We start from the raw sequence: 21922 nt of genomic DNA, 5'->3' as shown, positions 1-21922 counted from the left end.
AGGGTGTACAGGGCAGTCTTAACTTTATTGAGGTTTTTTAATTAAAACGTTTTGCAGTAGAGAGCACAGCCTGTAGAGGGAGCAGCTTCCCAAATGTTTTCTGCCCTGTGACCTATAGATTGAAGAAGAATTTGATTTATTCCAATCTCCTTCAGTCTTTGTGGTGAAGAATGACGAATGGAAGTGGAGGGAATGACCAAGAGGAGACAAGGCTAAGGCTCAGTCTTAAAGGAAAACACCAAATGGCCTTAACTTCAACTAGCTGAAATTTGTTTCACAGCTGTTGGTCACCCAGTTTTAGCCAACCGGGAATAAATTAAAATGCATTTTTGCCACTTCAGCAGATAGTAACAGGTGAACTCTAGGCCAAAACTGGGCTTAGCCTGGCCCTAGGTATGAACATTACAGCTGCCCAAACCACCAGCTCTTCTACTTCTCACTCTGCTCAATGGGAGGTCCAGGCTTCACCTCACAGAGCAGTCCATCAAACAGGCTTCATTTACGTTTCTTCTCCTGTGTGCTGGTGAACCAAGAGTCTAGGAGTTTCTTGCTGTAGTACAGCTGCCAGGCATGCACTTGGACTACCAGCACCAACACCAGGTACATGACAGAGACGGCAGAAAAACCAAAGATGAAGCGGTAGGCCTTGCCATGGCGGTAGAGTTGTTGTGCAGCAGGAAACATCTCCATGCTGCCGTAAATAAGAGGAGCAATGGAAAAGAGCCCCATGCTGATCATGGAGAGCACCAGGTAGCTTATGTTGTTGCGAGGGAAAGAGAGAAGGCCCAAAAGAGAGGGCACAATGCTCAGCAAATATGGGTATTCCCACTGATATGGCATGGCCACCTGATCATGTGACAAGAGCCTCAGGTGTCCAACACTCATCTTGGCAACCAGCAGCAGCCATACGATCAGATGCACGTAGATCAGCTTCTTGATTTCATACTTGAGGGTCACACTGTGGGGCAAAGCAAAGGGAGAAGCACCTTTCATTCAAATTTTTCTGACCACCAACTATACACCAAGCAACTATACCGGATACAGGGAGACAAATTTGAATGATACAGTCTCTGATAGAGGCCATGCACAAGAAACAAAGGAGGAAAAAGTAACGAGAAAACAAAGTGAAAAAGTTCGAGTAAATATGTTCCAAGATATATGGGAGCATGGGAGGAATCAATTCTGCATGGGAATGAGTATCAGAGAAGGCTACCTAGAGGAGGCAGGTATTTCAGTTAGGTTCTGAGGGATGGGGGGAGATAGGAATTCTATGCAGAGGCAAGAGCATGCAGGCACAAAGACATAAGCACTTGTGTTCCAGGAAATCGAGTGGTTGAATGTGGCAAGAATACATGAGGAGGGGTGGTAGATGGACATAAAGTTGCAAAGATAGGACAATCAGTTTAAAGACATAATAGTGGTGGCACATGGCTATAAAAGCCAAGTGCCTGTAATCCTAGCTACTCAGGAGACAGAGATCAGGAGGATCACGGTTTGAGGCCAGCCAGGCAAATAGTTCCAGAGACCCTATCTCAAAAAAACCCATCACAAAAAAAAGGGTGGTGGAATAGCTCAAGTGGTAGAGTGCCTGCCTAGAAAGTGTGAGGCCCTGAGTTCAAACCCCAGTACCATTAAAAAAAAAAAAAAAGTACAGCCTAGAGGGAGAAGTTATTTAGTTATTTACTGGCAACAAGATAATCAGTTCTGGCTGCCCATACTTCTCCAGCTACGGTTTTCCTAAAGGAAGTACATTATTTTTTAAATTTAAAAAAAATCTTTCAGGTCCCAAATGTATTCTTTCCATACTCCCAAGGACAACACTTGGGAGTATGGAAACACTTGCTTGGGTTGTGAGGCCCCATTATGCAGGGCCTTAAGTTTGAAAAATAAATGAGGACCCAAAGAACTTGTTCATTCTTTAAAACTCTGCAAAGAGAAAGATGCAAAGAACATTCTGGGAGAATTCAGTGAATTTAAGGAAGAAATATCTTTTTTTAAATTTTTAAATAATAGAGAATGTGGAAAAGCAGAAACAACAGTCAATTCTAGACTTAAACTCTATAAAAGCAGGGACTAATTTTGCTTTTCTTTTTAAATACTTTTTTATTGAAAACATAATATTTAAACAAAGACCAGATCTGTTTATGCTATTATATCCCCAGGGCCTAACACAATTGCAGGATAGGTAGAAGTTCATTAAAAATTTATTGAATGAGCTGGGTACCAGTGGCTCACACCTGTAATCCTAGCTACTTGGAAGGTTGACATTGGGAGGACTACAATTGGAAGCCAGGTCAGCACAAGACCTCTTCTCAACCAAAAGCTGGGTAGAGTGGACTCCATCTGTCAGAATCACGGTTGGAAGGGGGGGTGTGGTTGGGATGTTGGTTTGTTTGCAGACTCCATCTCAACAGAAAAAGATGGACCTTGTGGCCCGTGACTGTCATCCCAGCTAGGGCAGGAAGCATAAAATAGGATTGTGGTCCAGGCTGGTTGGGACAAAAAGGGCCACCTCATCTCCAAAATAACCAGAGCAAAAAGAGCTGGAGGCGTGGCTCAAGCGGTAGAGCGCCTGTATAGCAAGCATGAAGCCGGAGTTCAAACCCCTGTACTGTCAGAAAAAAAAGCTGCCATGTACTATTATGTTGTGGGCCCTTATGCTACATCTCTTACATGAAATATGTGCCAACTTTTCATTGAAACCTAAAAGGTGGCTTATTTTCTCCCTCTGAGGATGGGGGAACAGAGGTTTCATTAGAAATGAGATTTCCGGTGATGTAAGCCTGTAATTCCAGCACTCAGGAGGTAGAGGCAGGAGAATCGTGAGTTCAAGGCCGGCCTGGGCTACAAAATAAGATCCTGTGTCAAAAAAAAAATCAAACACACATAACAAAGTAAAAGAAATTAGGTTTCCAAGGTCACCCAGCGTAGCCAACACCGAGGTGACTCAGAGCCCGAGCGGGTCGGTTCCCCTAAAGGCACAGGGCGAGTCAAGGTGTGGACCTCGCGGGGGCGACGGGACTTCCCCCGACCGGGGACAGGCCCGAGGCCGTCACGGGGACTGGCTGGGAAGCAAGAGCCGGAGGCTGGGCCGACGTCGCTTCCCAAGCCCGGGAGGCGTCGGTGCTCACTCATACCTCATCTGGTAGTGCATGGCGACGCGCTCCCGGTGCTGAAAGTCGCTGCCATCGGTGCCGGCCGCTCGCGGGCCTGCCCGAGACGCCATTGTGCCCAACCAGAACCCCCAAAGACCTCACGCCAACCCGCTACCGCAACAAGACAGCCAAACCACCTACGGACTCTATTCCAGCGCCTGGGCTCAGTTACCCAGCAGCCCCGCGGCGCCACGAGGAGAACTTCCGGTCTCTCTGTCCTGGCTGGAGCAACTCTATGGTTACTCCCCGCGCATGCGCCCTCGCTCTCTCGGGCCCACCCCCGGCCCTCAGGGACTGGAGCGTGCAAAAAACTGGTCCTCAGCTTTGGCATCTTTTTGCTGTTTGCCCAAAGATTTGTCCTGAACTGCACTTTTTTTTTTAATTGCAGAGGTCGGAAAGATTTTATTTGTAGATATGAGAAGGGGAATGCGGAGGAAACCGGAAACTGGGGGTCCCCGAACTTGCACTTTTAATTTTTTTATTATTTTTTAAAATTTTTATTTTATTCATATGTGCATGCATACAATGTTTAGGACATTTCTCCCCCCTTCTTCCACCCCCTCCCTTATCCCCCCTCGCCCCCTCCTTCTTCCCCCCGACCCCCTCAATACCCAGCAGAAACTATTTTGCCCTTATCTCTAATTTTGTTGTTGAGAGAGTATAAGCAATAATAGGAACAAATGTTTTTGCTGGTTGAGATAAGGATAGCTATACAGGGCATTGACTCACATTGATTTCCTGTGCGTGGGTGTTACCTTCTAGGTTAATTCTTTTTGATCTCACCTTTTCTCTAGTTCCTGGTCCCCTTCTCCTATTGGCCTCAGTTGCTTTTAAGGTATCTGCTTTAGTTTCTCTGCGTTAAGGGCAACAAATGCTAGCTAATTTTTTAGGTGTCTTACCTATCCTCACCCCTCCCTTGTGTGCTCTCCCTTTTATCACGTGATCAAAGTCCAATCCCCTTGTTGTGTTTGCCCTTGATCTAATGTCCACATATGAGGGAGAACATATGATTTTTGGTCTTTTGGGCCAGGCTGACCTCACTCAGAATGATGCTGAACTTGCACTTTTTAAAGTTGCAGTATTGGTGTTGAACGCGCTGTCCTCATTTCACAGGCGGGGAAACTGATGCCTAGATTTGTCCGGGAATTTTTCCCACTAGCACACATCATTCATACAGTTTCTAAATTTTCTCCCCAGAGATCACTTAAAAACCACAAAGAGAAAATGGTAACTTTACAGTGAGGAAACGTGGCGTGTTGCCTTGACCAATAATGCCACCTTGATACATGGTGACACACTAAGGACCCAGCATACTGAGGGACACTCTACCACAGAGCTGGAGTGTGCTCTTTTGAAATGTCAAGGCCATGAAAGAAACTATTTCCAAATAAAATGTTACATTTTCTGTAGAGGAGAAAAGTAGAATGGTGACTGCCAGGTTCTGGGCTGGGGTGGAGTGGGCAACGGGGAGGAAATGTTTGATGAGTGCTGAGTTTCTGTTTGGGATGATGAAAAATCAGGAAATAAATGGTTATGTTGGTTACACAGCAATATGGGTATGCCTAATACCACTGAACTGTATACTGAGTGATTAAACAGGTAAATTTTTGTTATGTACATTTTATTGCAATAAAAATAAAAGCTGGGTACCAGTGGCTCATGCCTATAATCCTAGCTATTTGAGAGGCTGAGATCAGGAGGATGGAGGCTCAAGGCCAGCCTGGGCAAATAATACCCAAGACCCCATCTCCAACATAACCAGAGCAAAGTAGAATAGAGGAGTGGCTCAAGTGGTAGGGTGCCTGCTTTGCAAGTGTGAAGACCTGGGTTCAAACCTTGTCCCTACAAAAAATAAATAAATAAATAGGGTCTGAGACATAACTCCTAGAGATAGAATACTTGCACTTGAGAAGTCCTGGGTTTGATCTTCAGCATCAATAAGAAAACAAAACAAACAATTTTTTAAATTATGTTGTCTGAAAAAAAAACAGAAAAGAAAAAACAAAACAAACAAACAGCTATGCACTAGGTTGCTATGCTAGATCTGGAGACATAGAAATGAAACAGACCAGGCATGACAGTCTGGTGGGGGGAGAACTTCTACCCCTGAAGCTATGAGTTAGGGTGGTCAGTGCTAGGAAGTGAAAGCACAGGAGGCCAAAGCGGGCAAAGAGGAGGAATCTCAAGGTTAAGAAAGTCTCTCCAGAGTGCCAGCATCTAGGTGGAGACCTGTGTCTGAGCAGGAATTAACTGGAGTAAAGAGATGAGGAGAAAGAACTGAAGGTGTGAAGGCTCAAAACCCAGAGAGGGCCTGACTCTGAGAAACACTGAAAAACTTCAGAGTGACTGGAGCATTTGAAGGCTGCAGCAGACTTAAAACTTTATATCAGGGTTATACCAAGAGTGACATAGTTTTGCCAGTTTTTTTTTTTTCAGTATTTGGATTTGAACTCAGGGCCTTGTGATTGTTAAGCAGGTGCTCTGCCACTTGACCCAAGCCATCAGCCCCAGTTTTGCATTTTCAATAAATAGGTCTAGGGCTGACGGAGTGGGTTATGTGTTAGAGCATCAGCCTAGCAAGCTGAAAAATGGCAGTTAGTGTAGTTTAAAGCTGCATCTACATTTCTGTGAGATCAAACATATTTTCATATGTCAAAGGACCATTTGTATTTCTTTTCTCTGAAGTGTATATATTTTCTCCATATTTTTGTTGTGCTGTTGGTCTTCTTAATTTATATAAATATAGGGGGAGGAGGGAAGGAGGGAGAGAGAAAATGGATTAACTTCTTGTCTATGATGGTACTTGGAATATATATTTTCTTTTTTATTTATTTTTTGCAGTACTGGGGTTTGAACTCAGGGCCTACACCTTGAGCCATTCCACCAGTTCTTTTTTGAGTTGAATATTTTCAAGGTAGGGTCTCATGAATTATTTGCCCAGGCTGGTCTTGAACCATGATCCTCTTGCTCTCTGCTTCCTGTTCCTCTCTCCTGGCTCCAGTTTCCCACAGAACCAGACTTGAGATAATGATCAACCAGACCAGTTGGACCAAGACTGCTTTGCTGTGCGTACTTCTTCCCCCTACTGTTGTTCTTGCTCTATATGATGTTGGAGCTATCATTGGTACCCAAAAGACAGGGTTTAGCACACTGGTCCCCATTCTTCCTGGTATGGCCCACTGGTTAAATTCCTTTCCTGCTTCACCACCATGTGTCACTCTGAACTCTTGAAGTGGCAGATGGCAGAATCTGGTCTGTTGGGACTCCCAGATCAGGCCTCTGGCCTAGGAGTCCACTAACATTACCTGCTATTTATTCAGCTCTGATGACAAAAAGGCTCTGAAATGAGTTATGATCTCTCAATTTTCATGGAAACCTAATGGAACAGGAGTTAATTTTATTCTCATTTGTCAGATCAAACTGAAACTTAGACAGCAGATCACATAGCTAGTGCTAAACCCGTGGTTCTCAAAGCGGGTCCTTGTGCAGCCACAGCTTTACCCTCACCTGGGGATCTGCTAGAAATGTAAATGCCAGGATGTGGGTGCAGCTCAGTGGGAGAGCATGTAATGGAGGCCCTGGGTTTGAGTCTCAGCACCACAAAAGAGAGAGAAAGAGAGAGAGAGGCAGAGAGGAGGAGGAAGAAGGGGAGACAGAAAAACGAAAATTCTTAGATTCCATTCTAGATATTCTGAGTCAGAAACTGCAGGGTATGGCTTGGCAATCCGAATCTCAACAAACCCTCAGCTGTTTCTGATGCACTGGAGTGAAACCCTGTGTTAAAAAAAAAAAGAAAAAGATATTTAAAATCTTTTTTTTGTGTGTGTGTGGTGGTACTGGAATTTGAATTTAAGGGGCTCATGTTTGCTAGGCAGGCACTCTTATCACTTGAGCCACACCTCCAGCTGCTTAAACTCTTTTTAAACATTTTGTTTTGTTTTATTTTGTTTTTGCAGTGTTGAGGATTGAACCCAGGGCCTTGAGCATGCCAAGTGAGTGCTCTACTACTGAGCTACATCCCCAGCCCCTAAACTCTTTTTTAAAACACATTATTAAGGCATAATTCATATACCATACAACTTACCCAAATGTAGAATTTCATGATTTTTTTATACATTTACAGGATTGTGCAACCATTACCAAAATAGATTGTAACATGTAGGGGTGCACGCCTGTAATCCCAGCATTTAGGAGGTGGAGGCAAGAGGATCACAAGTTTGGGACCACCCTGGGCTAAATAGCAAATTCAAGGCCAGCCTAGTGACATAATTAGATCCTAACTAAAAAAAAAAAAAAATGAGGTTTAAGGATACAGCTCAGTGGTAGAGCCCTTGCCTAGCATTCACAAGGCTCCATCTGCATGACAAAGAAAAAAAAAACTGTAGCTAATAGCAGCCTCTCCCATTCTCTCCTCACCTTCCCCTCTCAGCCCTAATCAACCACTAACCTATTTTCTGATTTTACAGACAGTTTGTTCTGGACATTTCATACAAATGGAATCATACAATATGTGGTCTTTTGTGACTGGTTTCTTACACTTTTCGTAATGTTTTCAAGGTTCATTCATATAGTAGTGTCACATAGTCTTTTTATTGACAAATAAATACCCTATTTATAGATATGTTGCATTTTAAAATCCAGTCATCAGTGGATGAGCATTTGTGTTTTTTCTACCTTCTGGCGATCGCGAATAATGCTGTGAACATTTGTGTACCAGTTTTAGTGTGCATACATGGACTTAAACTTAAGTTTTCATTTATCTTAAGGCTGTATATATATGGGTATGTGTGTGTGTGTGTGTGTGTGTGTGTGTGTGTGTGTGTGTCTTAATCTTTGCTGTTATTTTTGTTTGTTTTGTTTTTCATTATTTTTTAATGATTTTGTTAGTATACAATAGTTGTACAGGGGGATACATTGTGATATTTACTTATGTGTTTAAAATATATCTTAGTTGGATTTACCCACTCCATCATATTCCCTTTTGCCCTCTCTCCCCCATTCTTAGAACAATTTCAACAGGTTTTATCCTTTTATTTTCATATATGGATACAAAATACATTCACATATACACTCTTTCCCCCTTTCCTTGTGCCCACCCACCTCCCACTGGTACCTCCCAGAAAAGATTTATGTTTCCCTCTCTTTGCTATTATTTATTAAATGCATTATCAATAATACCAATAATCACTCCTGTCTACTGAGTGCCTAAATTGCACTAATTCATTTTATTTTACTTTTGAATTAGCATACTAGTATCACTAAGTCTTACTACAACTGTATAAAATCATATAGATCCTGATTATACAGATGAGAAAAATAGTAAGGCTCACAGAAGTAAGGCTCAGCTCAAACAGTCAATGTTGGGTAGAGCTGGGACCACAACCCATGCCTGCTGCCCTCTGTGCTCTCTTGCCTCGTAACCGTACCCCTTTCCAAAGCTTTCAAAATATGCCTTCTTCCCTCCTTTCAGGCGTTTCTGGAAGTCAGGCTGGCTTGCAATGCCCACGGGAGAGCTTCAGCCTCATTCCCTATGCTCTTTTCCCCAGCTGGGGCTGAAGGCCAGGGGAGGGGCGTCATTGGAGCTGGAAATAAACTAGAGGGAGGCCTGGGCTGTGCTGGGCCCTGCACTATTGGAAGGAGGCTAAGAGGCTGTGAGGGGAAGGTGAGGAATTTGGGTATTTTTGCTCCTAGACAGCAGACGTGGTGGGGCTTAGGTGGTACTAAGTGGGAAAGAGCGCCTTGTACCTCTGTGGGGGCTGCCCAGAGAGAACCCTGAGCTGAGAGGAGTGATTTTACCTGACTGGAGAGGGGGTTTTTGTTCCATACCAACTTCTTGTGCTCCTTCCTCTGAGCCCAGCCCTCCTTGTACTGAGGGCTGAGAATAGGGCCAAGAGTTCAGGCCAGGCACACCAGGGTTGGGGGGCTAGAGCAGAAGCAGACTGTGAGGCCCTTCTGCAAGGAACAGTAGGACGGAGTGGTCATTCTGTGAATCATCTAAGAAGGCTTTCCAAAGAGTCACAAGCAGTGAAACTGGGCATCACGATGGCAAACCTTGAACTCTGAGTCAGAGAAAGGCACTACGGGTGGAGGGATCCTGTGCAAATGGGCACTGCGGGTGGGGGTGGAGGGATCCTGTGCAAATGCTGGGAGCAGCAAGAATTGGAGCATGGAGATTTAGGAGAAAAAACAGTGGCAGGTGAGTCCAGGGCTACCTGCAATGTCCAGTCTGGCTGCCAGGAGCCCAAAGCCACATTGGCTATTTAAATGTAACAATTTAAAATTTTTAAATTTTAAATTTTAAAATTAATAATCCAGTTCCTTAGTCCTAACAGCCACCGGGCAAGTGCTCAATAGCCACATGTGGCTGTCAGCTTATGGAGTTGGAGAGCACAAACCTAGAATGCCTTCATCCTCACAGAAAGTTCTCCTGGCCAGTGGGAAACCTCAAGGGGACTCAACTGCTCAAAGGTCCATGGGAGAGAAGCAGGCTCAGGCTCAGATGGGATGACTGCCTGTGCAGTGTCTGAACTATAGGTGACCTTCAGGTCTCCAGAAACATGAAGTGGTGTGACTCACCTCCTGCCAGCGTAAAGTGGACTCTACCCCCCAGGGAGAGTAGAAAACCAGGCAGGGCCTCTTCAGCCTGGGTTTGGGATCCCTGCTCAGTGTAACCAGAACCAGGGCCAGAGAAACATGGAGTGAGTGGAGCTAGGGTGAGAGAGCAGCTGCTGAGTGGGGCTGAGCCACGGGATAGGGGTGGGAGGTTCCAGCTTGGCTGTAGTTGGTATAGGGGGGTGGGAGGAGGACAGAAGGGTTGGAGGAGGTGTGTGTGAGTTGGAATGAGATACCAGGGCGGGGGCTTGCTGGATGGAAGTTGGATTGTGCTGTGCTAACCAACTAAAGAGAGGGACACCCTCCCTTCTGACCCTAACCAGTTGCTTTTGCCTCCATTCCAGGTCCAGCACAGTCCAGCTGACAAGGATGGAATATGCCACGAAGTCCCTCAGCCTTCTGTACCCCAAATCCCTGTCCAGGTGAGGAGAGCCAAGGGCAGAAAAGAAGGGGAGCTATCTATGAGCCATGGGTTAGAGTTTCTCAGATTTTATTGGCTAACACGTTATGTGGGGATACTGTTAAATACAGATTCTGATTCAGGAAGTCTAGAGTGGGACTTGAGATTTTTACAATTCCAACAAGTCCCCAGGTGATGTAAATGCATCCCCTCCCCTACTGCCACCATCACCACCCACGGAGCAGAAAGGCATAGGCGGAGTACTTTCATTCCTGATCTCCTTTAAGCTCACAACTTTGGGAAGTGGGTGCTATTATAACAAATTGCTAGATGAGAAAACTGAAGCACAGAGGGGATCCTCACTCACCTAGTAAGTCTGTAACAGACATTTGAACTTGGTCTTGCCTGAATTCAAGATCCAGGTTCTCTCCACTTCTTTGGCTCTATATTGTATACCCCAGAGTCCAAAAATGCCTAACATTGACTCCCACTTCATTCCACTTTATAGGTGAGACAAGAAAGGAAAGTAGTCAGGGAGAATGAGGGGGAGTCACATCACTTTGCTGCTGGTCATGGTCCCAGAACCAGCAATAGTGACATCACTTGGAACTTTTGTTAGACATAGACCCTCAGGCTCCACCCAGATCTACTGAATTGGAATCTGCATTGAAGTCAACCCTTCTCCCCTCCCCTCAAGTGAGTTGCATTCCCGTCCAAATTTGAGACGTGGTACTCTGGGTGGGCTTTGAGTAAGGCGATTTAGAGCAGGTTTGGTGGGTGGGAGGGGAGGAGGCACCAGTCTGGAGAGGTGGGACAAGGGCTGGTGACATCAGTCAGCTCATCCTGATGTTCCAAACTGCCCCCAGGCCTGTGGCAGTGAGCACTACCGCGGTGGTGACCCAGCAGGTTCTGTCTGAGCCCAGTCGGAAGGCCCCCAGGGCCCGGCCCTGCCGTGTAAGCACAGCTGACCGGAAGGTGCGGAAGGGCATCATGGCATACAGTCTTGAGGATCTCCTCCATAAGGTAAACACAGTGTGAGCCCTGGGGCCTCGGCTAAGAGCTGGCCCTTTCAGCTGCCTCTGTCTTCCAGGCCATGAACTGGGATTCTGCAGGGGAGGAGGACAGGTCTTAAAGGGTGACAGGTTTCTTTTCTGTTGTCAACATCAATGGATTGGTAGTACCTACCTGGAGAGCTGTTCCATGGATGAGTAAACTCTGTCTGGGGACGGGACGAGGACAGTACATTGTCAATCTACACACTGACAGTAGGTCACTGGTATTTTGGGGGTATAATTTTCTTGCTAGAAGGACCCTCAGGTTCTTTTTTCTCATAGTTCTTAGACTTGCAGAAGTGCCTAGAAGTTGGAGAAACGAGTAGGATTTTGTGTTATTTTATTTAGTTCGGTGTTGGGGACCGAACTCGGGGCCTTGCCCTTGTCAAGCAAGCGCTCTTCCACTGAGCTAAATCCCCAACCCCATGAGTAAGATTTTAGAGTTTCCTTCCAGTTGTCCAGCCAGTTCTGCTATTCTCCTTAAATCTGTCTCCCATGATGGAATGTCATTGAAAGGCTTTGTTTAATTTATCAATTGGGTAGGCTTCCAAGAGGAAACTGAGGGCACACAGCTTCTGTAGGCTGGTACCTACAGAAGGCAAGAAGAGCTCTGTCATGTCATCCCCTCCCCCTTTCCGTTCTTCACTTTGTTGGGGGTAACTTTTCCTTCTGCTCCTCCTATACCTCTGCTTTATAGACGTCACTTGACCACATGCTTCACTTGCCATTTAGCATATCAGCATCATGGGCTAGGAGCCTCTCACCTGCTGGCCCAGGCACCTGGCACAGGTCAAATGCTTAATTAGGATTCCCACTGCTAAAATCAGCTTAACACATACAAATCATAGCTGACCTAACTCATAGGCTAGGTCTCCTTCTCTGTTCCTCTGAATGAGGTCTCCTCTTCCTGGAGACCATTTGTCTTCTTTTGTGAGGCTCTGGCTGTACCACACTATACTGCTATGCCTTGAATCAGAAAGACTCACCCACACTGTGGTCTGGACTCAGTATTGTTTTTTGCTCTGAACTCTGGGAACACCCTCCTCCATCAGAATGACCTTGTTAACTAGGTGCCAGTGGCTTGCACCCGAAATCCTAGCTACTCAGGAGGTAGAGATCAGGAGGATCATGGATTGAGGTCAACCTGGACAAATAGTTCATTTGCCAGACCCTATTTTGGAAAAACCCATCACACACAAAAAAGGTCTGGTGGAGTGGCACAAGGTATAGGCCCTGAGTTCAAACCCCAGTACTGAAAAAAAAAAGAATGACCTTGTTGTCCTGGCTTCCCAGATGTCCCCCCAGAGACTGACTGGGTCATGGATAAGCCCAGGAATTTTCCTTTTTAGTGGTATTTCAGGAGATTCTTAGAACCACTGAGTTTGGAAATTCCCCAATCAGTGACCTACTGCCAAGGGATGCAGGAGCAACAACAGTGAGAATCCATCTTAAGATGGTAGACAGGTCAGAGAGGATCTGATAGATCAGGGGACATCAGCCTATGCCTGCATTTCCAAGTTTGGCAGCAAAAAGAAGGAAGCAAAGAGTAAAGGAGAGAGCGCAAGGTGATATGGCTGTCAGGGACCAGAGATATGGTGATATGGTTGTCCCTTTCTGGCCACGATAAAGAACAGTTGTGTTTCATTTTAAAAGGTAAAAGGAAATCCAATGAGAATTTTAAAAAACAAAACAAAACAAAACAAAAAACAACTAATGGGCTGGTGGTATGGCTCAAATGATAGAGCACCTGCCTAGCAAATGCAAGGCTCTGAATTCAAATCCCAGTATGCCGAAAAACAAGCAAACAAAAACAAAACAAACCTAACAATTGAAGCAATTGCCAACTAACAAAACTTGCAAGAACATCGGAGAGTAAGTTACCAATCTGCTGCCTATTACTGTTGGATACTTCAGTGAGTATTTTCTAATACAGGAATATTCTCCTATATAGCCATAACTCAACCATAGAAAACAGGAAACATTACAGTATTATAACTTGGTCATAAGACTGCACTGGAGTATTGCCAATTGTCCCAATAATTTCCTTTGTAGCAAAAAGATCCAGGTCAGGATCAAGTGTTTATTTTTGTCTTTTTTATTCTGGAACAGTTCCTCAGTCTTTGCTTGCCTGTCATGGGCTGGATTATTTTAAAGATTATAAGGCATTATTGTGATTCCCTTAGTTTGGTGTTATCCAGTTCCCAATTCAGGTTGTATGTCTGTGGCAGGAATATGATTAAAACTAGATTGTCCTCGCAAAATTACATACAGTTTTCATTTGTACTATTATATTTAACTCTGATTATTTGAATAAGGTGGTTCAGTCAAGCTTCTCAATATAATATTTTTATTTCCCCTTCTAGGGCAGGACTCTTCATTAAGCAAACATCTAATTCTGTATTGAATTTTTAATTTGCTCATTTATTTATATCAAAAGAGACTCAGGCATTCCTATTTTAGTGGGCTATAATGAGAGTAGCAGATTATTTATTGGTGCTAAAATTGTCTCATACTTGACTGATAGGACATTCTTTAACTAGACATCTGTGTGTTTTGCCCAGCAGGGGCAAATCCATAAAAATAGATGGTAGAGTAGAGGCTGCCACTGGATGGAGTACGGGAGGTATGGGAATTGACTGCTAATGGGTACTGAGTTTCTTTCTGGGGAGGCTGAAAATATCCTGAAATTAGATGGTGGTAATGATTGCACAACTTTTTGAATATATTGAAAAACAATGAATTGTACATTTTATTTATTTACTTACTTACTTACTTACTTACTTGGGTGGTACTGGGGTTTGAACGCAGGGCCTTAGGCTTGCTAGGTAGGCACTCTACCACTTGAGCCACTCCCCAGTGAATTGTGCATTTTAAAAGAGCGAAATTTGTAACTCAATAAATAAAAAAACTACACAGATGACTCCTATTATATTTTACTGGACTATTCACAGTTCTAGACTGTTAAGAGATACCAAGGTGTATAGAGTCTTTGGGTAGGAATCTCACAATAGAGAGCCTGGGTGCCAGTGCCATCCCACGTGTCCCAGCCTGATTGTTCTTTCCCTGGCTGCTGAAGTGATGTGAGGTGGGTCTTCCCCGTACCACCACTGTGGCCCCATGGGGACAGCAGAAGCATCACTAATCTTATTCCCCAGGTCCAGGACATCTTGATGCTGAAAGACAAGCCCTTCTCCCTGGTGCTGGAGGAAGATGGCACAATTGTAGAGACAGAAGAGTATTTCCAAGCCCTGGCAGGGGATACAGTGTTCATGGTCCTCCAAAAGGGGCAGAAATGGCAGCCTCCATCAGAACAGGTAAGGTCCTACCTGTGCAGGGTAGAAAATTCAGAGCTCAGGAAAAGTCCTTGAGGGGTACTAACCACATGCTTGTCTTGTGGCAGGGGAATAGGTACCAACTCTTCCTCTCTCACAAGCCTGACAAGAAGATTGATGTGGCCCGTGTAACCTTTCACCTGTACAAGCTGAACCCACAGGACTTCATTGGCTGCCTGAATGTGAAGGCGACTCTCTATGACACATACTCACTTTCCTATGACCTGCACTGCTACCGGGCCAAGCACATTGTGAAGTGAGTAGATTGGGATGAGCTGGAGATGGGGTGCCTATGATGCAAAGACAGGGCGTCTGTCTGTCTACTTGGGGCCCAGCCCTCTCAGGGCCTGGGTCTGGCACTATGCTAACGAAACTCAATAGTCAGCATTTGTACAGAGCTTTGTGGTTTACCTGAGTGCTTTGGGTAACCCTAGGGTGTGCCAAAGGGGCACACTTACTGCTGCTGGGGCCTAGGCACAGCTTCTATGATTATATTCTGTTATGGCAAAGTACACTTTTTCATCTAAAAGAAGTAAAATTTCCAAAATAGTCTCCTAATAACTTTTTTTTTTTTGGCAGTACTAGGGTTCGAAGTCATGCTTGCTAGGTAGGTGCTCTACCACTTGAGCCATTCTGCCAGCCCTGCTAACCAACTTTTTAAAAATAAACATGGGTCAAAGATTTTAATTAACTCAGTAATCACTGACAGAACTAGCAAGAAGTTGCAACTAATTCAAATGACAATTCAAAGTCCCACACATTTATAGGTCCAGTAATAATGATGAATTAAATTTGTAGACACAAATTCGCTTTTTCCATGGTGGTAGAAGGGATAAAACTATTGTCCTGCCATAGGACAGAGTGAACTTGAATGTCTTATGGACAAGAGTCCATTGTCTTATAAGCCTTTGCTTTGAAGGTCTAACCAAGTATCACAGGAAAGTCATAGGACAAGTGCTGTTATGGTTGGTATTCCCCAAATGTAACTGCTCCAGTGTTGTTCTGGAGCACTCCTGCCCATTAGATGGATACAGTCTCTGAGACTGAAGCCATACAGTCAGTCCACAGCCACCAAACTAGGGAGAAGCAGAACACAGACTAGTGAGTTTCTTCTGACAGATTCTGTCCCTCCCTAATGGCTTCATGTGGTGTTTACTGAGTGCCTGCTATGTGCCCTGACCTGTGCTGCAAACTTAAAAGACAGAGATGAACAAGGTTCTAGAACAAGTTCTAAGAGGGCAAGAGTCTCTATTGCCCCTGAAATCTGGTGACTGCTGGCATGTAGTAATTATTTAAATAACTGTAGAGGGCCAGGGTGTGACTCAGAGGTAGACTGCTTACCTAGCATGCAGGAGGCCCTGGGCTCAGTCCCAGCCACACACACACACACACACACACACACACACACACACATACACACAGTAGAATGAATGGAGATTTTATCATCCTGGTTCTCAGGGGACTTCTGAGAAATCCTGTTAAGGGTCCTAAGAGCTCTGCCAGAACATATATAGAGGTATCAGTCTTCTTGTCTCTCTCAGATTATCCTCTGCATACCCAGCTTCAGATGAGAGAACTGAGGCTCCGTGGCTGTTTGCCAGTGACAGCAGCCAAAGGACGGTGGAGCTGGTTCTATGGCACATCCTGCCCTGTTGGTCTGGGCTTGCTGCCAGAATTTGGCAGATTTAAAAATCTAGAACATGAAGTTTCAGTCTTAAAACTCAGTCTGTTTAGGGGAAGTGGGACTCTCAAACCAAAACACAGTAGATACCTCGGTATCAAAAAGCAATGCCAGTTGGGCACAGATGGCTCACGTCTATAATCCTAGCTACTTGGGAGGATGAGATTGAAAGGATCACAGTTTGAGGCCAGCCTGGGCAAATAGTTCACAAGACCCCATCTCCAAAAAGTAAGGAAAGCAAAATGGACTGGAGGTGTGGCTCAAGTGGCAGAGCACTTGCTTTGTAAGCGTGAAGCCCTGAGTTCAAACCCCAGTTCCCCCTCTCCCCCCACAAGAAAAAAGCAATGGCAAACTGGAGCCAGCTTAGTGGCTTACCAGTGTCACTATGATTTTTAAAAAATTGTGGTAAAATAAATGTACCACAAAATGTACCATTTATGTGTCCAATTCAGTGGCATTAAGTGTGCTTTCAGTGTTGCACAACCTCCGTCACTGTTCACTTCCAGAACCTTTTCATCATCCCTAACAGAGACTGTACCTCCCACTAGACCCTGGTAACCTTTATTCTACTTTCTGTCTTTCAGTTTGTCTATCCTAGGTAACTCATACAATACTAGTTCACTCATAGCTAGCTTTTTCCACTTACCGTAATGTTTTTGAGGTTCACCCATGTTGTAGAATATGTCAGAATTTCACTCCTTTTTAAGGCAATTGTCTAGGCTTAAAGTCTTGGTTCTCTAATTTGAGAAACTGCTTCTCAATAAAGCATTTAAACACACACACACACACACACACACACACACTCTCTCTCTTCACACACACTTTATTTTTTGTGGTGCTGGGGATGGAAACCAAGGCCTCATATATGCTAGGAAAATTTAGGTAAAGTTGTCTAGCATTCCAGCTTTTCTTGTCACTGCATTTCCCCTACTTCCTATACATCAGAAACCATACTAATGGCTTTATGTTATTTCAATGTCATAACCCATTTTACATGTGAGGAAGCTGCAGCTCAGAACTAGAACAATTTAGATAAAGAAAAAATACAGTAAGTATAGAATTAAAATATTTTTTAAAAGTGCTAGACTGGATTAGAACTCAGGTCTATCCGGTTCAAGTTGTGTCCTCAGTACATGGTAACAGCAGGCTTGAGGGAGTGTCACGTTTAGCACTCTGAAAATGACCACAAGAGCTGGGTGCTGGTGGCTCATACCTGTAATCCTAGCTCCTCAGGAGGCAGAGATCAGAAGATCAGAAGGATAGTGGTTCAAAGCCAGCCTGGGTGAATAGTTCTCAAGACCCAACCTCAAAAAAAAAAAAATCACAAAAATGGACTTGTGGAGTGGCTCAAGGTATAGGCCCTGAGTTCAAGCCCCAGAATCACAAAAAAAAAAAAAAAAAGAAAAAAAGAAAAGGAAAAGAAAATGACAAGTGACCTGGAAAGACTTCAGAGTCTGGAACAGAGTGCATAAAGGGTAAAACCATGTTATGAATTTAATCTGGTTGGTTCAGAAGTATAGGACCGGTTATGAGCTCAGTGGTAGAACACCTGCTTAGCATAACACAAAGAAAATAAAAGGCCTTATTATTGAGTTTTGCATGAGACACTTAAGGAGGTTCGGGGAATCTCAGTCAAGGTAGGATTGCAAGTGTTGCCTGACCTGGTCCCGTTGGCTGAAGGAAAACAGCCCCATTCCTGTCTGTGCATTGCTGTGGAATATTGTAGTCATCCCACCTCAGTGGTATTCAAATTATATTAATGAAGAAAGCTAATTTGAAAGCAACTCCTCCAAGCCAGCATAGGAATGTAGGGGAGGAGGCTATTGCATGTTTCTGACCTGAGTGCCTTGTCATTCTCCCAGGGAAGTGCTCCGCTGGGCCCTCTTCAGCATGCAGCTCACAGGCCATATGCTGCTTGGCACCTCCAGTTACATGCAGCAGTTTCTGGATGCCACAGAAGAAGGTCAGCCCTCCAAGGCCAAGGCCCCATCCCTCATCCCAGCCTGTCTGAAGATACTGCAATGAAGGCCCAAGTCTTTGGAGGCCTTCTCCAGCCAAGGACTAAATGGGGGACCCCTTGCTTAGTTGGTAGCACCCACACGCCTGGCAATTAGAGAGCTTTTTATCTCCCCATGCCTCCTCACTGCATAGGATCATGAATGAGGAATCAGAAGGAAGGACTTGAAGTAGGGGTGGGCAGTCAGAGGAGAACTTGCATTTCCTAGCCTGACCCAGCAACCTCCTTCCTGCCCTAGGCAGCTTAGCTGGCCCAGACTGGCCACTGGCAAACTATGGCATTAAGTCCACCTCTCCGTAATGTAATCTGTGTTCACTTGCTGTACTTTCATACCTCTCCCTCCTTCTTGCCCTCCATCCCAGAATACTCTTGAGTGAATTTTTTAGCCTACTAATGTATGCTATTAGAAAGTTTGCAATAAATTATTTATGCAGTCACATCTTTGCCTCTGCTCTTCAGGGATGGGACTGGAGGGTTGGGAAGGGATAAGGGAAGAGAAGACTCTGTTGCTAAGTCATTCTCCATGATGCAGTATTACAGGAAACAGCGATTTTTCTATCAAAAAATGTTACAGTTGATTTTGGAAGTCTGCTGAATTCGAGATTTGAGTAGACCATGTAATCAACACAAATGTCAATTTTTAAATGAAATTTGTCCATCTGGGTGGATTAATTCACTCTTCTAACTCCTTGGTGTCACATTTTATAATAACCTTCAAAGTGTTTAGGTGAGAAACACTAGTCAAGCTACAAGGCAATTAATTCTCCACCAATGCCTACCTTAGCTTGCCAGGTACCTTCCCTTCCATGCTCAGAACTTCCAACCTCATGACTGCAAAGTGAGCCACTAGCAGTGGTAGAGTGCTAGCCTAGCATGTAGGAGGCGATGTCAAAACAAGCAAACAAACAAACAAACAGAAAACAAAGTGAGCTCCAAAGAGGACTAGTGTCTCATCAGTGTAAGTTGGCTAGCATTTTTTAATAACAGCCAAGTCACACAGAGGCTAGGCTTGTAGGCGATAGTACTTTGGTCTGTGACTCTCAGTTTCAAAACATCCCATTTCATAACCCTTCTGATAAAGCCTATTTGGATTTAGTAGAGACTAAGACAAAGGGCTGGGTTACCCAAGCTAGTCTGGGAAGCTGTTTCTGGCAGCTGCCCCATGCCTGTAGCCATGTGGCAAGAGTAGCCAAGAGCAGCTGAAGAGCACTTTCTATTCTGGGCTGTTCTGCACTTGCAGTTATGGCTGGAGGCTGGCTCTGTGCAAGTCTGGCTCCATGGGGTTGGCCTTCTAGCCCAGAGGTACAATGTTTGCATTATTCCTCTTCTAGCCTTGCTGAAGCCGTGGCGTCCCTGCTTCTCCTGTAAAGTTATAAGTGAACTGGAGGGAGTAGTGTACGCTAGTATTTATTCCAGTGAGTCTACAGACTCAGTCCAGGGAAAATTTGGTGGACTGAAAGCAGCTGTGGGATGGGAACAGCCTGCCATGATGCGGGGAGGGAAAACTCCAAAGATAAAGGAGCAGGAGCTTCAGGAGGTCCAGAGGTCAGGCCAAGTGGGGGAATGGCCTGTCCTGGGGACAGGAACTACTAGTGGAAAGGTCTGCTGTAGCTAAGGTGGATGGCAAACCAGCCTGCTGGCCAAGTCTTCCCTTAGTCCTTGCTCAAGTTGGTCCTGGGATGCACAGGAGGCCTTGCAGAAGGATTCTAAAATACTGAGGGGCCTGTAACAAAACACAGTCACACACTTAAGGTGGAGCCCTAAATAAGAAAATTACATGCATTTTGCCAAAATTCTCCCCAGCCTGGGCTACATTTGTGACATTATTATTATTATTTGGCAGCAGTGGGATTTGAACTCAGGGCCTCACGCTTGCTAAGCAGGTGCTCTTACTGCCTGAACCACTCCACCAGCCCTTTTCTGTGATGGGTATTTTCGATATAGGATCTCAAGAACTATTTGTCCAGGGCTGGCTTGGAACTGTGATCCTCATGATCTCCGCCTTCTGAGTGGCTAGGATTACAGGTGTGAGCCAGCAGCCCCTGGCTCTTAGTTTGGTTTGGTTTTGCTTTTGTTTTTGTTTTTTGGTTGTACTGGAGTTTGAACTCAGGGCCTCATACCTCATGCTTGTTATGCAAGTGCTCTACCACTTGAGCCGGTGTGCCAGCATGCCCACCCCACCCCCTCCAGTCTGTTTTTTGTTGCTATAATAAAATACCTGGCAATGGGCTGTCATGCCTATTAGAGTACTTGGCCTAGATCCCTGAGGCTCTGGATTCCATTCTCAGCACAGCAACAAGCAAACAAACAAACAACACCTGAAGCTTGCTAATTTATTTTTAAAAATAGCTTGTTTGGGTTGTGGTTCTGGGGGCTGCTCACAATATCCAAGGGCCTGCGTGCTGCAGCACAAGATAGGACGGCATCACAGGACAGAGGAAGAGGATCTCTTTCTTCCCCTTCCTCTAAAGCTGCTACTGCCATCAAGACTGCTGCTAATACCCACTTGCATGACCTCATTTAGTCCTAATTACTTCCAACGGCCTCCAAATACCATTAACATGAATTTGAGGATTAAGTTTTCCACCTGAACTTTGGGGAACCACAGCAGAGGTGATACACAGCTGTTGGCCAAGTGCAGTGGGAGCCTGGAGGAGGCAGCACCTAGCTAACCGTAAGAGAAGGAAGTGAAAGGGAGCATTGCACCCCCTCAATTCCTTCACCAGAAGCAACCGCCATCTCATTTGTGTCCTTTCAGAAATGCAGAAGTATATAATGAACAAATAAATATACATCATACACACATGTACAATCTATTCATACTGTCCTTTGCTTTGCTTTTTTAACATCCTGGAGTTCACTGAAATCTACACATTCTTTAATGACTCCATGTTGTGTGGGACAATTGATTTATCTACTCAGCTGTTGAAAGATACAGGGTTTTTTTTGTTTTGTTTTATTTTGATCTTTGGAGATAGGGGCTCACTATGTAGCCCAGGTTGGCCTTGAATTCAAGGTCCTCCTGCCTTAGTCTCCCAAGTCCTGGGATTGTAGGCATGCACCACCACGGCCAGTGAGGGATATAGTTTTGTTTATAGTCTTTTGCTAATGCGAACAATGAACTGAAAGTTATTGTAATCTACTTGGGAGATGGAGGCAGGAGGATCACCAATTCCAAGCCAGTCCTGACAAAGTTACAGGGGGCATAGGTCAAGTGGTAAAGTGATTGCCTAGAATGGACAAGGCCCTGGTTTCAAGCCTCAGTACACCCTACCACCCTAAAAAAATTATAGTGCTCTTAGTAAATAAATAAAACAAGAGTTTGCCTGTAATCTTTATTTTGCTCTCTGCTGTTCTTTACATAGCATCTCTGTTCTTGTTGCTTTCTCCCTTTGCCTCCCCCAAACACACACCTTCTTCTGGTGAATTTCTGTTAGTTCTTCAGCACCATGGCACACAATGGCCATAGGGAAGCTTTCCCTGATTGCACATTTGTTCCTCCATGGCATTTCACCAGATGGATTATGATGTGTGACACTGTCATTTCCACGAACTTCTGGCGGGTGGTGCCTGAGTCTTGTGGATCTGTATTTCTAGCACAGATGCCAGGGTGTGGCATAGTTAGCATTTTAAAAAATGCTCAACGAGTGATGACAGATGATAGATCTCACAA

The 21922-nt window shown here is 44.7% G+C and overlaps 2 protein-coding genes and 1 long non-coding RNA gene across 5 annotated transcripts; 1 reads left to right on the top strand and 2 right to left on the bottom strand.

Moving 5' to 3' along the window:
* Positions 1 to 6: 6 nt before the first annotated feature.
* Positions 7 to 3355, bottom strand: Jagn1 (jagunal homolog 1). The gene is made up of 2 exons (XM_020164558.2): positions 3138 to 3355; positions 7 to 958 (listed from the first exon to the last, which is right to left on the bottom strand). The coding sequence occupies exons 1-2, from the start codon at positions 3224 to 3226 to the stop codon at positions 496 to 498; spliced, it is 552 nt and encodes a 183-aa protein (XP_020020147.1). The 5' UTR covers positions 3227 to 3355; the 3' UTR covers positions 7 to 495.
* A 5386-nt stretch (positions 3356 to 8741) lies between these two features.
* Positions 8742 to 18686, top strand: Cidec (cell death inducing DFFA like effector c). 3 transcript variants are annotated; one of them, XM_074044379.1, is made up of 6 exons: positions 8742 to 8817; positions 10112 to 10189; positions 11034 to 11190; positions 14375 to 14533; positions 14620 to 14807; positions 18095 to 18686. In XM_074044379.1, exons 2-6 carry the CDS (start codon positions 10137 to 10139, stop codon positions 18255 to 18257), a joined length of 720 nt encoding a protein of 239 aa, XP_073900480.1. In that variant the 5' UTR covers positions 8742 to 8817; positions 10112 to 10136; the 3' UTR covers positions 18258 to 18686. The 3 variants fall into 3 exon arrangements, with proteins under 3 accessions (XP_073900480.1, XP_073900479.1, XP_020020146.1); XM_074044378.1 differs by lacking the exon at positions 8742 to 8817 and adding an exon at positions 9750 to 9853; XM_020164557.2 differs by lacking the exon at positions 8742 to 8817 and adding an exon at positions 9755 to 9868.
* LOC141411541 (uncharacterized) lies at positions 11136 to 19191 on the bottom strand. The gene is made up of 3 exons (XR_012436377.1): positions 19029 to 19191; positions 11353 to 11522; positions 11136 to 11273 (listed from the first exon to the last, which is right to left on the bottom strand). It is a non-coding gene; the product is annotated as an uncharacterized lncRNA (long non-coding RNA).
* Positions 19192 to 21922: the final 2731 nt, after the last annotated feature.

The sequence above is a fragment of the Castor canadensis genome, chromosome 10, assembly GCF_047511655.1.
Source record: "Castor canadensis chromosome 10, mCasCan1.hap1v2, whole genome shotgun sequence".
Lineage (NCBI taxonomy): Eukaryota > Metazoa > Chordata > Mammalia > Rodentia > Castoridae > Castor > Castor canadensis.
This window is presented reverse-complemented; position numbering and strand designations above follow the sequence as displayed.

What these genes read in the sequence shown, in the direction of transcription:
- Cidec (XM_074044378.1), top strand. An exon ending in TTGAGGATCTCCTCCATAAG is followed by an intron (nt 11,191 to 14,374) that starts GTAAACACAGTG and finishes CTTATTCCCCAG; the next exon opens with GTCCAGGACATCTTGATGCT. An exon ending in GGCAGCCTCCATCAGAACAG is followed by an intron (nt 14,534 to 14,619) that starts GTAAGGTCCTAC and finishes GTCTTGTGGCAG; the next exon opens with GGGAATAGGTACCAACTCTT.
- Jagn1 (XM_020164558.2), bottom strand. Translation starts at nt 3,226, where the DNA reads ATGGCGTCTCGGGCAGGCCCGCGAGCGGCCGGCACCGATGGCAGCGAC. An exon ending in GCCATGCACTACCAGATGAG is followed by an intron (nt 959 to 3,137) that starts GTATGAGTGAGC and finishes TTTGCCCCACAG; the next exon opens with TGTGACCCTCAAGTATGAAA.